Source organism: Thunnus thynnus, chromosome 12 (assembly GCF_963924715.1).
Source record: "Thunnus thynnus chromosome 12, fThuThy2.1, whole genome shotgun sequence".
NCBI classification, from domain to species: domain Eukaryota; kingdom Metazoa; phylum Chordata; class Actinopteri; order Scombriformes; family Scombridae; genus Thunnus; species Thunnus thynnus.
In genome coordinates, this window is record NC_089528.1 from 8,189,899 (window position 1) to 8,206,282 (window position 16,384).

The 16,384-nt window shown below is 40.6% G+C and overlaps 3 protein-coding genes across 4 annotated transcripts in view; 2 read left to right on the top strand and 1 right to left on the bottom strand.

Moving 5' to 3' along the window:
* Positions 1-254: 254 nt before the first annotated feature.
* Positions 255-3,767, top strand: gorasp1a (golgi reassembly stacking protein 1a). Its single transcript, XM_067605110.1, has 9 exons — positions 255-436; positions 1,241-1,321; positions 1,455-1,658; positions 1,744-1,830; positions 2,031-2,161; positions 2,417-2,552; positions 2,701-2,809; positions 2,929-3,072; positions 3,202-3,767. The coding sequence occupies exons 1-9, from the start codon at positions 374-376 to the stop codon at positions 3,678-3,680; spliced, it is 1,434 nt and encodes a 477-aa protein (XP_067461211.1). The 5' UTR covers positions 255-373; the 3' UTR covers positions 3,681-3,767.
* Positions 3,768-4,979: 1,212 nt separating this feature from the next.
* LOC137193747 (WD repeat-containing protein 48) lies at positions 4,980-13,469 on the bottom strand. Of its 2 annotated transcripts, none has more exons than XM_067605109.1 (18): positions 13,369-13,469; positions 12,587-12,727; positions 12,377-12,452; positions 12,056-12,268; positions 11,793-11,881; positions 11,224-11,325; positions 10,903-11,127; positions 10,040-10,114; positions 9,659-9,761; positions 9,467-9,564; positions 9,155-9,262; positions 8,922-9,018; positions 8,722-8,817; positions 8,391-8,496; positions 8,141-8,228; positions 6,966-7,042; positions 6,656-6,848; positions 4,980-6,503 (listed from the first exon to the last, which is right to left on the bottom strand). In XM_067605109.1, exons 1-18 carry the CDS (start codon positions 13,414-13,416, stop codon positions 6,408-6,410), a joined length of 2,031 nt encoding a protein of 676 aa, XP_067461210.1. In that variant the 5' UTR covers positions 13,417-13,469; the 3' UTR covers positions 4,980-6,407. The 2 variants fall into 2 exon arrangements, with proteins under 2 accessions (XP_067461210.1, XP_067461209.1); XM_067605108.1 differs by having other exon boundaries at positions 12,377-12,455.
* A 318-nt stretch (positions 13,470-13,787) lies between these two features.
* The window catches only part of LOC137193749 (sodium channel protein type 2 subunit alpha-like), a 45,942-nt gene continuing 43,345 nt past the window's right edge, over positions 13,788-16,384 (top strand). The window contains exon 1 of the mRNA XM_067605112.1: positions 13,788-15,590. The gene's annotated coding sequence lies outside the window, so the exon portion shown is untranslated. The remainder of the gene's footprint in view (positions 15,591-16,384) is intronic.

A 16,384-nucleotide genomic window follows, 5' to 3' on the forward strand; every position in this document is an offset into this window, starting at 1 on the left:
ACACATTTCAGACTAAAAGACCAAAAGCCATGTCCCCAATTTGGAAAGTGGTTAAGGTTAGGGTCAGGGTTTGGTTTAGGCCCGTAGTGGTTATGGTTATGGTTATGGTTATGGTTATGGTTAGGATTGTAAATCTATATAATGTCCACAAAAGTGACCTAAGTAAACCTATCTAAGTGTGTGTGTGTGTGTGTGTGTGTGTGTGTGTGTGTGTGTGTGTGTGTGTGTGTGTGTGTGTGTGTGTGTGTTGGATAGCAGCGATGCTCGATTGTTTTGGGCTGCAGATAAGATGGCCACAGACTGTCAACCGCGATAATTCTCACTCTCTTATTATTTTTCTTGTGATATTAATATTTGAAAGTCCCTGAGTGAAATGGGTTTATCTCAGAGTTCAGACGTGTCCGAAGGAGGGACGTATGGATACCATGTGCACGGCGTAAGACCCTCCAGTTCTTCAGTATCTTGAGATGTTACTGTATGCTAACTGTAAGCTAAGTGTTGCTGCAGACCCACCGGTAAAACCTGTGAGGTGGCACTATTTAGCTGCTTAATCGAAGTGGACGCAATTATATAACGTATGCTTGTATTTAATTGTTTTATTGGTAAGAAATAAGCTTAAATTGAGGCTTGTAACTTGTCTCAAAAGTCTTCCTACATTATCTTCCAACATTAGCTTGTTTTATGTCGTTTAATGCAAATTCATTTGAATGCTGGTAGCTAATACTTTGTTCAAATGTACAGTTCTTGGGTCTAAAACAGAAAAGGGAAAAGTGTACTGACAATGAATAAATAAACTGCCTCATGCCTCATGTTTTATAACTGTTACAATAAAGGTACATTACAAAATAGTGCTGAAATTATTTTTTTCATCACTGCACGAAAGAGTCAAAGTCCAAAATTGTGCTTCAAGCTTCTCACATGTGAAGATGAAATTAGCTGCTTTTCATGCTAAATTGAGTATATTTGAGTTTAAGACAAAGTCAGTGATTTTAATACTTTGGAACGAAGAAAATGAGCTTTTCAGTATTTTCTGACATATTAGACTGAACTATTAACTGAGTAGTGAAAATGTATGCTGCTAAACAATAAATAATATTCTTTGTTGGCAGTAGAAGAGGCTACGGTTTAGATTATCTAAAAAACATACTTTATTCATTTCCTAATTATTATTCTATAGCATGTTTTATGTGTAGATGAAGCTCTACGGGTTATATTATGTTGCTTGTGTTGGCTTTGACAGGTGCAGCCAAATTCACCTGCAGAAAAAGGCGGACTGCAGCCCTTCTTTGACTTCATTCTGTCTCTGGACAACAAAAGACTTGTAAGTTTATTGATAGTTAGATAATAAGCACTTAAGTCAGAAGTCACTGACAACTGGAAGACCATAAATAAGGAAAAAAAAAACAAAGTTAACACCTTAACCTCAGTTAAGTCCTCTCGTTACTTTACGACAGAATGAGGAAAATGACCAACTAAAGGAGATTCTGAAAGCCAACATGGAGAAAGCGGTGAGGATGGAGGTGTACAGCACTAAAACCACGAGGGTTCGTGAGCTGGAGGTGGTGCCCAGTAACATGTGGGGAGGACAGGGCCTGTTGGGGGCCAGTGTTCGCTTCTGCAGCTACCAAGGAGCCAATGAGAATGTCTGGCACGTCCTGGTGAGCTGCTTCGATTTCAGCTTCTATACTCATGTCTGCATCATCGTTTGTCTCATAGTAGAAATTACATTTCTTTCTTCTCTAGGATGTGGAAGCCAGTTCACCTGCTGCTCTGGCAGGGCTTCAGCCCCACACTGACTACATCGTTGGAGCAGATCAGGTTTTGCAAGATGTGAGACTCATTTTCATATGACGCATCTTTGTTACAGTCAAATTCGTACATTTGCCAAAGTTTGTTCATGTGGGATTTTACATGACCACAAGCAAATAAACTTTAAAATTAAAAAAAATAAATAATCATTTAAAAGTTGTACCTATTTAAGCGTCTTCAAAAGATGATCTGCAATTAATTCAGTTGATGCTGATTTCCAGTCAGAAGACTTCTTCTCGCTGATCGAGGCTCATGAAGGGAAGCCCCTGAAGCTGCTGGTTTACAACACACTAACAGACAACTGCAGAGAGGTGGTGGTCACACCAAATGGAGCGTGGGGAGGGGAGGGCAGGTATGTAATAATACGTATAAACAAGCAATTTAAGAGAACATACTGTGGAGTATCACCTTGAACAGTCCTGGTCCTATTTTATGATATTTTTAAATTAATCAGTCTTTGTTAAAGTACACAAAATCAGTTGGTCTTTAAATAAGAATAAGGCTTTTTCAGGTTATACAGCATTATTTTATATGGTATAAGAAGTGTGATTTCGGTATCAGTGGTGTTATAATGAGACTTGTTTCATTTCAAAATGTTTGTTTTTAGTTTGGGTTGCGGTATCGGTTATGGCTACCTGCACCGAATCCCTGTACATCCTGATGTATTGACAGTGAAGCCCTCCACCCCTCCTCCTCCTGAGGAGACGCCCTCTCCAGAGCTGCCTACTCATGGATTCACAGAGGTACATAAAACAATCAGCTGATCCAGTGGACTGTATTGAATGAAGGCGACAGCAATCAGAGGCAGAAACACAGATTTCACACAATGTTACATGAGATCAAACTCTTTGTAGTAGCAGTGAAGCTAATCACTGTTTTTTTTGTTTCCAGGCGCCTTTGTTGGCACCTTCAAGCCAAAGTGAAGGTGCGACAGACTTGGAGCAGGTCATCCTCATGGAAGCTCCTCTACCTCCACCCATCCAGAGAGTCATGGTCCCTAGTGAGTTCAGATATTAACTGGTTTTAAATCATTTAGCACAAAAACTTCTCACCATCTGACATATGTTGCCTCTGTGTTTGTTCATATCTCATCAACAATGTCGCGTGTCGTTTTTCCAGGCCTCTCTGATTCCGAAGTGGCAGTGATGAACCCTGAACCTGCTGATCTGGTGGACAGGCTGGATCTGTCCATGTCGTCCATCGACATGACCAACACTTCACTGGCTATGCACGAGGAGAAAGATGGTGAAATCTCTGGTGTTGGTAAGTTAACACAGCAGCAGTTCATACCAGACTGTTGTGCTACAGAGTTTGTTCACATATACTCGTTTATTAGCTATTAATGCATTTCTGGCAGCCATCTTTACTGATCCATGATTTCCTGTTGTGCAGAGGAGCTGGACGACAGTGAACTTCGCTCATCATCGGAAGACACCCAAACTGAGCCGCAAGAGCTGAGCTCCCAGGCAGCCATGGACCTCACTTCTGCTCTCGCTTCCACTGACAGTTTGTCGGATTCAGGCGTCCCACCGGCAGAGCCATCTAACCTCGAGTCCACAGACCTGCTCGGCCCTCTCTGCGAGTCTACTGATAGCCCAAGTCCACCTATGGATGCCCCGTCTCTCCCCGTAGAGCCAGTAGAGCCTCCTGCTGAAGACCCTCCCTCCCCACCTCCTGTCGATCTCCTCCCAACCTCGATCGCCGATGAGCCCGCGGTGGATGATTCTTCCGCTCAGGCCATTGTGGATGCAGCAGAGCCTCATGTGTTAAGCTCAGCGGAGGAGCCTGCAGAACCTCAAGACGAGGCTCCCGCTCACCACTGTGGACATGAGGGCGATGAGGAGGAACCAGAAGAGCCGCCTCTTGAGTAAGCTTACATCAGGCCACACAGAAAGTAGAAAAATGTAAAACAAAGTCGACAATCACCTTTTTTTTTTTTTTTTTTTTTAAAGAAAGAATAGATATGAAACACAGGACAGACTGAGGGAAACGGTGGCCTGTCTTACATAAGTTTACGGCTCCATCATCAGAATAGTTACACTACAGAAACCAGCTGTTGCTAGGATAATATTTTTAGACACCGTAGTAACATCCTGTTTGTTTCACATGAGAGAATTTAAAGTTACTGCTCATTTGTAAGCTAAAAAGGTTATAATGTTGTCAACTCTTTTCCCTTGCCTGGTGCGACATTAGATTATACGGGTGACGAGACTTTGATTCTGGCACACTAATGTAACGACTACTTGAACACTTCCAAAGATAACTTACTACAGCAAAGCACAGCTGCACCATAACACCCATAACACTACTGTATCATGTTCTTCAAACTCTCTCTGACTGTCGGCAGTTCAGATGAGTTGTTACAGTCATGGTGCGAGTGTAACATTTGTTGTCGATGTGTTTTGAAGAATATTAATAAGGATACCCTGAACAGAGCTTTTAAAAATAAATAAAGATGACAAGCAGGGAAGTTTTTACACTAGTTTACGGCCCACATATTTGATCTTAAAGTGCTTTCGCTGTGGTATGAGGGAAACTATTCATCCACTTTTACTGAGTTTAACCAGTCAAGTACATGTTTTTACACCAGATTTGATGAGGCCAGTGCATTTTAAATACTTAGCATTAATTTGAATATTCTGCATTGCAGCCTGCGATCTATTTGTAAACTATTTTTACTGCTTGTAAAACTGGAATTATGTCCCGATGTCTCTTTCAACATTAGTTTGTAATTTTTTTTGTGATCTATGCAACAGTAGATGAGTACTGCCTGTGACTTGACAATGCATTCATAATGTAAATCCAGTAGATGACAGGCTTTTTCTATATGTAATACGTTGAAATAGTGGTGCTGCTGTTGAGTAATTGTTTTCCGTTTTTTTTCTAGGGGGGCCTCTTAATGTTTTTCACTTTCTAACTAGGTGCTAGTGTGTAAAATAAGGAAAAGTATTTTTGCAGATATTTTATCAATGAATTGTATGTTTTATTAGGAATGAGTGCAGAGTCTTTTGATGAATGTGAGATGGGTGAATCTTTGATGGTTAAACAATCATATCACTTAAAAAAAAAAGAAAAAAAAGAAACTGTCCCTTTTTGTTTTTTCTTATTTCACTCACCAGCTGAACACATTACAACTCAAAAGACATCCATTTATAATCCCCGTCAATCTGTCATTGTTAAACCATTCCAATTTATTTCCTTGAATGCCTAAAATATACATATTTCACAAATTATTACAACAAGGGATATTGCAGTGTTATGGCCTAATTATGGTACCCATCCTGTTTTGGCCAATTAGAGCTCACTCGATGGGTTCCCACTAAAGCGTTACACACACTCCTCATGGCAAAAAATTAACTCCATCAAATTTACAATGAATAGATCTGGTGCTCTGTTTGGTTGACACACCAAGACAGAAATGAGTATTACCATTTATTTCACTTTGGTGAACTTCCCACAGTCGTTGAATATTCGTATGTTCTCTTCGGATGAGGTTCCCCTTCAAGTTATATTCATGTTTAATTGAATTCCTATTTAATCTAACTGAAATATACATTAGGAACAGCCCTCACTGTCGTCAAAGTCACTGCTCATGACCCAAGCACAGAGCGAGTAAGCATGAGTTACTGTTAAAGATATATACCTTATATATAATTTCCCCGATTGCTAAGATGACTTGGACAACTATTAACATTCTTAAGAGTAAACTGCAATTTCTGGGTTGTAGTGAATACAACATATGCAATTTTTCACACATCCAAGTCAAATTACCTTCATGACCATGAATGTGTTCCAGGGATTAGGAAAAATAACTTTTAAGTAAACTGTACAACAACAAAACTGCTGCATAACCAAAAGAAAAAAAAAAGTCACTTAAATCAAAAATGTTGTACATATATTTACAAAAAACAAAAAACCCAAAACATTCAGTCCATCCAACAGCACAGCTAAAAAGAAAGACAAAGACAAGTGCTTCTGTCAATGAGGTTCAAGCTCTGCGATAATTAGATGTCTAAGCCAAGGTTAAGTTCAAGTTAAGATGTCGACAACAGAACAGATGAGGACTGTGATGCTACCCAGAGAGCAAGTGCACTCCTAAACTGGTGACACTGTTGAGACGGTGGATTGTTTGTAGAACGAGGACAGTTTCTGGAATGTACTAGAACTAACAGTCTACTACATCCATGTGCATATACACACGCGCACACTCAGACACAAACATGGACTTTGTTTGTTTTGAAAATAAAATGCCAATCAGGAGGAAAGAAACAAACGTAGCAGTTGAAGATGTAAAAAAAAAAAAAAAAAAGTTGAGTGCTGGAGAAAACATTAAGAGTCCGTTCTTCAAACTGTAAAAAAAAAAAAAAAAAATGAAACGAAACAATACGGACCACTCATCTCCCAGGTGTCTCTTGGCTGCTCGGGCCTGTTCTGGTGAGTTCCCTATGACACACCATGAGCCACGTCCTCACTAATATTTCTGGATTCTCATTGATACTGCAACTCTTGACCACACAATGGGGTTTAGGGTACTACATGTCAGAGGTGAGTGGTGATTGGCAAATGACGAAGAGTTCTTGGTTTAAAAATTAGGACTTTCACGTGGACTTCTGCCTATAGTGAAGCGTCAAGTCCCCTCCGCTCTTCCAGATAAAATGTTTAACTGTTCGCAGGTCCATGTTGGGATCCAGAACCTGGGTGAGAGATGAAAAAAATGAAAAGGTTAATAAAATGAGGATGTGCAAGATGTACTGATTGTGCGCTGGTGGCTCCAAATCACAGCATGCAAGTGAGGAAGTTTTTGGGAACGGGGGGTGGGGGTGGGGGGGACAAACTGCCTGCCCACCTGGTCTTGACACATTAGCTCGATCTTCTCCTCGGCTAGCATGGCCATGTCCTCCTCCTTCTCCTGCTCCCCGGGCTTATCATTGGCAGAGGAGCTGGTGGTCTGCGACTCGTTGTCCAGGTTGATGATCTTCTCGTAAACGTGCTCCATCACCTTCCTCACCTGCAGCATGTCACTGGCCGAGAGACGGTCCCTGCAGAACACAGAGCGGGTGAGATCAGCTGCATGCATGTCTGTACAGATGGACTGGACTGGTATAAAACTTGTAAATACAAGTTTACAGTCCTACAACAGAAAAGACGATACTCACTTCTTTAGAGTTTTTGCACCAGAGGAAGAATGAGGCTGGAGGTAGAACGGGATTTTGTTGAATTTGGGCATATTTTTCTGGAATAGAAGAGGAAGGATAACATACATGAATCAAATGCATCAAGTCATGGCAGGAATAACTTGTCATACGCTGCACTACAGAGATGGTTGAAAAGAAGAACATCCTCCTGGGAAAAATGCAGCGGCAAAGCCCTTTAATCTGAATTTCAAATTTTATTTTTCCAGTGCAAAGTCATCTATCAAATCATGACAGCACACATAGTTATAATACTACAGCACTGCAATAAGCTTAAACATTTGATGCTATCAAGCTATCATTGACATGTCCGGCACTAAATGGTCACAGTATTTTTCGGTGGACAAATAAAACATTTTCAGAGCTGATCCATTTTGAACACATTAAAGTTAGAATCATGACCTACCAAATGAGAATGTCTGACTTTAGCATGTTGGCATGTTATAAATAAAAATATCCAACAGAGTGACAGGGTGTGCAGTTCGGATGAAAAGCTGCATGTTAACTTGTTTTTATTTTCACCCACTATTGAGCCAATGGGTTTTGAAGCTCAGCTCTACAGATGTAGAAAGCCTGCCTGCCTTGTCAGACCAGCATTTTGTAAACTGGACCATTGTGTGTGTTTATCTCAAGACATAATGTCAAACCGATTATCTGAATTCAAGATACAATCACTTTCGCCCTTGGCTTAAATTTCAAAACCAAATTCACAGCTCCTTTTCATCTTCCCTCACTTCCATTTTAAAAAAAACAACCTAGAAATCATCTAACTTCTCTGCAGTTAATGCCATCTTTAACAGCTGATCACAGTAGAGAAATCCTGTTAGCATGCTGTGTTGCTTAGCAACAAAAGCCATCATGATTTCCTGTATAAGCTGCCAAACTGATGGTTTGGCAAAAACCAGAGTGAATGGGTTTGTTACTGGAAATACCACCTTGACAAAAATGATTTTAGTTTGCTTCTCTGAATGAGACTTTAGATATAATATGCACCCGTACACATGCACACAGAGCAACACGCAGACACACAATCACATTTTGAGTTTATGATCTACTTTATCTCATCTTTAATCTATTTTGACTGTCTTATATGATTTAATTTAAACTAAGATAAAGGTGAAAACAACCATAATACTCACATCTACAGTTATATCAATAACCCACTGTGGAACAGTCTCATTCAGCAGCATCGATTCAGTCTCTCCACCTGAATCTCTACATAGCAACCTGCAGCATATAAACACATCAATCAATAATTCAACTATAACATTTCTATACAATGTGATAAATCAATATGATGAAAAGAGTGATGACATCACAGATCCTACAGCAGCTTTTGCAATGATGAACTTGCACTGATGTATCAAAGGTCTGTTAGTGAGTCAGTACCTAAAAAGAGTTCGACCTCCTGCTTCTCCAAAGATGACTGGCGTGTGTGGTGGCACCTGGAAATACCCATTTCCTTTCTGGACCCTGTTCTCCTGCTCTCCGTTCACTGTGGACATGAGAACACAATCCTACTTTAAGACACACTGAATGACACCTTGGACGCACACAAACGCACACACACACACACCGTTCACTGACAACAGCAGACAATTCAGAGTGTGCTGCCAACTTGTGTTCACTCCTCATTGAAGTTCTCACAGCATCACAGCAGGTTTGGTTGATTTAAACTTGATTTATTTATCAGTGGATTGACAGTCAAGCATCTCCTTACCGTGATTCACCTCGTTCTCTTCCTCGTCCATGGGGTTGATGCGAGTTCTGGGCCAGAACTCAAGCAGAGCCTGAAGCAACAGTCCACCCAGGTTCACTACAGACAATGAGGAAAATTCTCTCAATATAATGTTTTATCTTCCATTATGCATTATTTAACTGTTATTTGTACATACAAAGTGATCAGGTCAAATATCTTACACTTTGGGTCAGATCCATCAGAGCTTGAAAACCCTGCGTCTTTTGCAGACACCCAGGCAGCAAAGCAGTCGCTCTCGTCCAGTGTGATGGTGAGCATCTATTTAGCACAATAGAAAAGGAGTGGCAGGATACACAGCTATGAGACACCTATGCTAGGCTCAGGAAGGAGTTGGAAAACATTACAGCTGCTGAGACAGATGAAAAGCTCTTGTATTTCCTGGTGTAGGACTTACCCCAGTTTTCAGATCAACAGAGAACCAATTTGGCACATAGACCATCTTGAAGCGCTTTTTAATCTCTTCATCAAACTCCACTTTCCCCAAGTCTTCACCCTTGCAAGCCTGAAGGTAGAAAAAAAAAACACTTTCAACACAATTCAAACCACAGACATCACCAGGAGCGTGTTCACACACAAGACTCCTTTGAAGAAGTTTCTGCAGTGATTCATTTCATGGACAGTCATAGATATAAACATGACTTGTTCTGGCTTGGTTGACTGAGTGGCAAATGCAATCAATCTCCAACATACTCAGAAATAACTTTACCTTCAGGACATCCCAGAAAGCCACATTGTTGTTGGTATCTTTGGTAAGTATGTGTCGCTTGTCATTCAGAATGTGGCACTGTATAATACTGGCACCTCCTACAAACACAACACAGAACTTTACTTTGTAAAATGGCAGAGAGAGAGACATGTAGAAAATGCTTTAGTTTCACATAAATAAACACAAGTTTACCCTTGATGACTTGTTCTGGTTGAGTACACAGTGGTGTCAGAGGGGTAGTGCAGTCGTTGTCATACTCCCCTGATGATCTGAAGTTGTGCATTCCCTTTAGAGACTGCACAGAAAATCAAAAACAATAATCAATCCAGACTATGCCGGATTTTAATCATCTCTTCCCCACTCTTCCTTGCAGCAATAGCTATGATTAATGTAATGCAATTATCTTTTGTGTATCACCCATGTTATCACAAAGCTGGTTTAATTTTTTACACTAATGACAGGAGGATTACGTAGCATTAGGTGTGGCTACATGAACAAGTCCAACTACATTGTATTCCAGAGTCATTACGTTGACAGTCGACCAGTGATCTCAGACGTGTCACGCATGCTTACCCATTTATTAACGGATGACTTGGTGGTGGAGACCCAGATTGCTGGAGGTGGGTCAGCAGATCTGTCCAGTTCCATCTGAGCAAGAGAGAAAGACAGCAAAATGTTGAATGACTTCACATGGTTAGCTATGAGCACAGGAATGACCGAGCAGAGTACCAGGGTTATTATTCACAGCTGTTGCCCATTTAGTTCAAATATTTTATAGTTCCAATTCATTTTTCCAATTTTTACTACTTTTAAAAATACAATGCAGTTCATATTTTATTAAAAAATAAGCGCTGTAGCCATGCAAAGACAAGACAAGCCACACTAGAAATACCTCCTCTCAGTTGTATGCCTCTATCAACCGGTAAAGTTGCAGTTTACATCCATGTCTGTCCACACTCATAATATTTGTCTTGAAGACTTTGACGGAATTTGATAAAAGGTATTAAGTATCTTGAGTTAGCCAAAAACATGTTGTGTGAGGTCACAGTGACCTTGACCTTTGACCACCAAATTCTAATCAGTTCATCCTTGAATCCATGTTGACGTTTGTGCCAAATTTGAAGAAATCTCCTCAAGGCGTTATGAGAGATAAAGCGTTCATGAGATTGAGACGTATAGACAGACAATCCGAATTGCCGGTGCGGAGGCATAAAATCATGTTTTTATAGTGACATGCTTCTGAGCGGTTATTTCCTGGTGAAGACACAACATGTAACATAATAAGCACACCCCAGAGACAACATGAAACAACAATGACACACAAACTGTTGTGCTGACAGACACGCTGAAAGCAATGTTCAGCCTACAGATGGTAGTAAGTTACTCCCTTATTGTACAACGAAACTTTTGTTTCAGATTTAAGTGTAATGGCTTACTTTGAGCACCGGGGCCTTCTCCTCACAGATGAGCACACGGATGTCAGGGTTACGCAGGTCAGTACAGTAGATCTTTTTGTCCCTGCCTCCAGAATAGACGTGTGTAAAGGCCTCATTGACCTGCAGGGCCCACACCCCTTCATCGTGTACCCGGTAGGTGGCAATGCACCTTTGTTGGCCGAGGGACCACAGGCGGATAGTCCCATCTGAACTGCCCGACAGGCACTGCAGGGAAGGACAGCAGATTTAGATTTTTTTTTTTTTTAAACCTCTATTTAAACACATGCAAAACCACTGATGAGTCCAGACATTTTTACTCACCTGAGTGCCATCTCGATTCAACAGCAACGACTTGACGTTGTCTGTGTGACCTTTCAGCTTCATCAGTTTCGCGCAAGTTCGTGGATCCCACACTCTCAGAACCTGAAAGAAAAGAAAGAAAGAGGTGTGTCACAACAACACATACATGCACACTCTCTGATCATGTTACTGCAAAGTGTTTACATGGTTTCCATGTAGCCCTTGTTTACAGTATTAAATCATCTGAAAAGAAACACCTCATGAACATCAAACAGGGACTTTATTGTATATATCCTTCTCTCATGCCGATTAATTTACAGAGTACATTCACACCCAAATAGTTTTCCCCAATGGCAATAGCACTGGCACCAATTATGTTTAGAAATATAACTATTTAATCAAGTCATTTACTTCAGATCTGTCGTTTCAGTTTTTGGCCTAAACTGAATAAAATATCTCAGCTAATACTGTATGTTTGTGTGACAGTTGAACTAATCTGCATGTTGCCCAGAGGTGAATTAATTAAACTCTTAGTGTGTGCGTGTGTGTATGTGTGTATGTGTATGTGCGTCACTAATGCAAAGCCAAACCTTTTCTGTGGATCCAGATACAATAACTGTGCCCATCTGGTTCATTGCCAGACTGTAGATAGAGTCCTTGTTCCCACTGAGTGACGAAGCTGTAACAGACCAAAAACAAATTCACAGGTACAGAATATCTTCCAGAGAAACACATCAGATTTCACAGAACAGCTACAATCTGCTATCATCGGTACAAATTCACAATAATCAAAACTATAGGGCAAATTGGCCAGAAATGGGCACAACTGTAACAGAAAAAAAACTTCACTTACTGGTGACAGTATTGTTGGAAGCAGTGAGTGCTGTTAGTGTGTTCACATCCCAAAGAAAGATCTGCCGGTCCAGACCTGCGGATGCCACCAGCTCCTTGTCCTTAGCGTAGGCCAAAGCTTTCACATAGTCTTTGTGTGTTCGTAACGTCGACATGCAGAATCCTTTGTGCGCATTCCATACTTTCACTGTTGTATCTGAGGAGGCAGATATCACTGAAAACAGAGAGACAATGATTAGCAGGTCGATATGTCAGGCAGAATGGCAGAGTAAAAAAAAACAACTAAATCCTATGTGAAACCACTATCTGCAATTAAACTCACATGTTTTTCCATTGCAACAGAGAACTATGTCATTAACCCAGTCTGTGTGATGCTCCATTGAGGCAATATATGGGTCCTGCTGCAATGACATAGAAGAAAAATTAAGACAAGTGCACTATTGAGAATCAGAAACATCAGAAACACAGTTGCCCGATCGTAGAGGAAGTGTAATATTTTAATATATAGATGTAAGAGAGTAAGACGCTCTACTTTGTGCTGGTAGACGCTCCATATCCGGATGATAGAGTCCCTTCCAGCAGTGAAGAGCCGGTTCAGCGCAGGGTCCAACTGGAGCGCGTTCACCCCATTGCGATTGTACTTCTCTACCTCATCTCTAATGACATAGGACACCTGAAACACAAACAGGAGCGGAGTGAGCACCGAGATCACACTGCTATCTCGACATCATCACACCCTCTTCCTTGAGCACATGTCGAAGATACAGAACGGTTATATGCACCTGCACTGACGTGACAAAAGCAGAGTTAGCTCAGGAAACAAGTGGCCTAGCTAAATGACACATATAATGGGAAACAACTGGCCAGTAATACACTCTAAAATTATACAAATGTATAACTTGCAGTGTGCTGTGCCTTGGTAGCACCGTGTACATTTGAACCACCGAGATAACCTACGGCCGTTATCCCAGCAATTAGACCGAGCCCACATACAGTGTAGCTAAGCTGCCGTTAACGTAAAAAACATAAAAATGCTACCAAGACAGCACACTAGTCACTGGTGTCATTTAATGAGAGTGGTAGTTGTGTTATTTTAACAGGTAACTTGTATGAGAATTGTTAACAAATGTGTGTTATGTAGCCGCCAGCGTTAGCAGCAGACGCTAAAGCTAAGCTAGCTAAATTAGCCGGCTTGAGTCATGACGAGGATGGATTTTACTGCCCGTCAAGTATCCGTGAAGCACCTTATTAAACTGAAAGCCATCATGTTGCCGTTGCCAGACGTCCAGCATTCATGCAACTATTACAATTTACCTGTACTTTTCTCCGCCCAGCAGCATTTTGCCTGTGATGCGTGGCCATCTTGCATGTTGACAGTCAATTCATGTGATGCTACATCCGGAAAAAAAAGAAAACACATGCAGCTGAGCTTTATGGGTAACGTAGTAATTACACCGTCCCCAACTTTTACTGTATTAGGGACGATTTAATTTGGGATTTGGACCATTTTCCAACACGGCTAGGGGCTAGAAAACCAAAGAAATGCATCAAATTTAAGTAATTAAAACATTCTTAAAGAGACTTATATGTAAAGGCAGAGTGAGGTACGCTCATTTTATAGATTAGACTAAGGCTTAGAATTACTTTCCTGGTCTCCTTTAATACTAATTAACACAAAAAAATGAATTTGCAATACAAGTGTAGACCAATATGTTCAACCTCAGTGAATAATCTTTTACCTTTCAGGTAGCCTTGGTCAAAACAGAAATATTGTATCATAGGCTATTGTGGAAAATCCCCTCCCACACTTTAGTAGTTTATTATTTATTTTCTGTACTGATTGAGTGTCAGCGGTGATTTAGTTATTCCTTATTCCTATATTTAGATAGCAATTGCGTTTGAAGTTAAACTATCTTTGTTGGAATTAAGCATTATGATGTTTAGATTAATATCTTTGTTGTCCTTTTTTCTTCTGTTGATAGATAAACCAATTTAAACTATTCCATAATAAATAATTGGACGGGAACTCCTGACTTTGCTCACCTGTCTTAATGCAGACAAGCCATTGAGTTAGTTATATTTAACAGTATTCCTTCAAGCTAAATATTCTTCAGCTATATTGTCCATAGCCTATAGGGTCAAGCATTGTTTTTTTATTTTCCAATATGAGAGTCTAAATGCAGTTTTAAGCCTTCTTCATGCTGCCAAGAAAAGATTTTTGCTTACCTGAGATGTGAGTCCTGGTGGAACAATAGGCTACTGGGTTTATAAAAAAAATACTATCGACCTCAAAAAAATAGCAGGTTTTTATACTTCCCCAAAGGTTGCTATAAAACCCTCAAATCACCAGAAAAAAAAAATGCTGGACATGACCTCATTGTCCTCAATAAGGCCATAATTGTGACTTCAAGATATGTTGAAGCTGTATCATCACGCAGAGCTTCCCAGCTCTGAGTATACTCACTCAGGTAAACGCTGTAATATTGACCACTAGAGGGCGCAATAACACACCCCCACTGTCGGTCATCCAAAACCATCCAATCCCAGCCCACTGAAAAAACAAATCTGACAGTTTGTATTTACCGGTGTCCTTTTAGGGTTCATTCAAGTGCAACAGGTTTTGAATCCAAAGTGAGTTCACTGCAGGTGATTTGACTGATTCCTCTAGTTGTTGACAGCAGTGGATTCAGCTGCTGGAGGCCTTGCTGAGCACATGTCCGCCTGTCTCCGAACTGCATTTGTTAAATCAAATGTGGTGTAAATGCATCATTAAATAACCTATTATGTGATCTAAACAAACCCAAAACAGATTGATATATACAGTACTTTCACAGCATGGATGCCCTCCACATCCTAAAAGTCTGATATTATGTTTACCAAAACATTTAGTTATAAGGCAAGTTTAAATGGCATATTTGATGTTTGGTTAAAGTTTTCCCTTCACTGTGTCCCTTATAGCTTACTGTAGCTTGTGCTTTTGCGATTTGGAGATGTGGGGTATTTGCCAGCTCTCTAAATATATTTCTCTGTTAAATCTGAGTGTGACATGGGGCGTCTATAGGAGAGGTAATCCTCTGTGGTCCAGCAGCATCCTCCCTCCCTCTCGCTCTTGTTCAAGGGCAAATCGAGGTGCGACTTCCCCGCTGCTGCGCAGCTGCTGAAGACAGCGCAGCATCCTCTTGTCGGTCTGCGGGTTGGGACCTCTCTTCTGTGGGATGACCAGGGGAAGAGCCACTCGAATGGAAAGGAAGAGGACAACTTTATACCTCGCACTTGTGGCAGGTTTCAAAATGTCCAACATACGGTGATTAGAGCACTGGCATTTGTCTAGAAGTCACTTTTGAGAGCTAAACTCTGGATTCTGGTGACAACACACACTTTCTCTGTCCTGTTGATCGGAGTTTTGGTCCACCATGAAGCGGAATAAGCTTTGAAAAGAAGACATGGATTTTGCACGGAGGGTTTGGCACTTCCTTCTTCTGAAACCTGAAGAACTTAACTCTGGAAATTATGCTGTAAATCTCAGAGTTTCATATGTAAGTACGCCTGCAAGAGTTTTGGCATTAATATGAAATTACACAGCCAGAAATTGGATAATTTAATAATTAGATAATAATAAGAGTGCTGCTTGGCTTTATCTGTCTGCTTTTCTTTTGTTTTCAGTTTGAGTAACATAATGGTGATGGGTTAATGGAGTTTGAGATGCTGCAAGCCAAAAAGCATGTTAAATTTTAAATTCTAATAAAAAATATAATCAAGTTTGGAGCTTAACATCTATATTTAATAATAAAACTGATATATGACTTATTCAGTGTACCATAAGATAAGACAAAATACCAGGAAGTAGGCTACATAATGTTAAGTACTCATGTTTTATATCTGAATTTGCAGTGCTGAGCATTAAAGGCTTACACTTAGCTGGGTCATTTGCATCACTCTCATGATCTCTCACTGTGGTAAAAATTTGTTGTAAATACTATACAGGGACAAAATTTAAGGGAAACATCAGCGCTCTACAGCTTCCCTAACATGTTGAAATTTGATGGGTGACACATTACATTGCCCTCCTCCCATCATGGAGGCGGTGAAGGAGCCTTAGGTCCAGCACCAGTAGGCTCAGGAACAGTTTTTTTTCCATAACACCATAACCATGCTGAACTCTCAAACCCAGCACTAGCACACTCCACCTTCTCCCCCTTCTCATTCATGATCTCTGAACTGCAGCACTAGCCCATTCCCTCACTCCCCTTTCATATTCAAGGACTTTAATTCACAGTGCTAGCCCACTCCCCCCTCACACTCATGGACCTTACACTGCTTCTTCCACATA

Coding starts and splice junctions, on each gene's coding strand:
- gorasp1a (XM_067605110.1), top strand. CDS start 374: ATGGGTTTATCTCAGAGTTCAGACGTGTCCGAAGGAGGGACGTATGGA. Junction 1,659..1,743: donor AGAATGTCTGGCACGTCCTG/GTGAGCTGCTTC, acceptor TTTCTTCTCTAG/GATGTGGAAGCCAGTTCACC. Junction 2,162..2,416: donor GCGTGGGGAGGGGAGGGCAG/GTATGTAATAAT, acceptor GTTTGTTTTTAG/TTTGGGTTGCGGTATCGGTT.
- LOC137193747 (XM_067605108.1), bottom strand. CDS start 13,416: ATGGCCACGCATCACAGGCAAAATGCTGCTGGGCGGAGAAAAGTACAG. Junction 12,269..12,376: donor CTGTTGCAATGGAAAAACAT/GTGAGTTTAATT, acceptor CTCTGTTTTCAG/TGATATCTGCCTCCTCAGAT. Junction 9,565..9,658: donor ACCAGAACAAGTCATCAAGG/GTAAACTTGTGT, acceptor TTGTGTTTGTAG/GAGGTGCCAGTATTATACAG.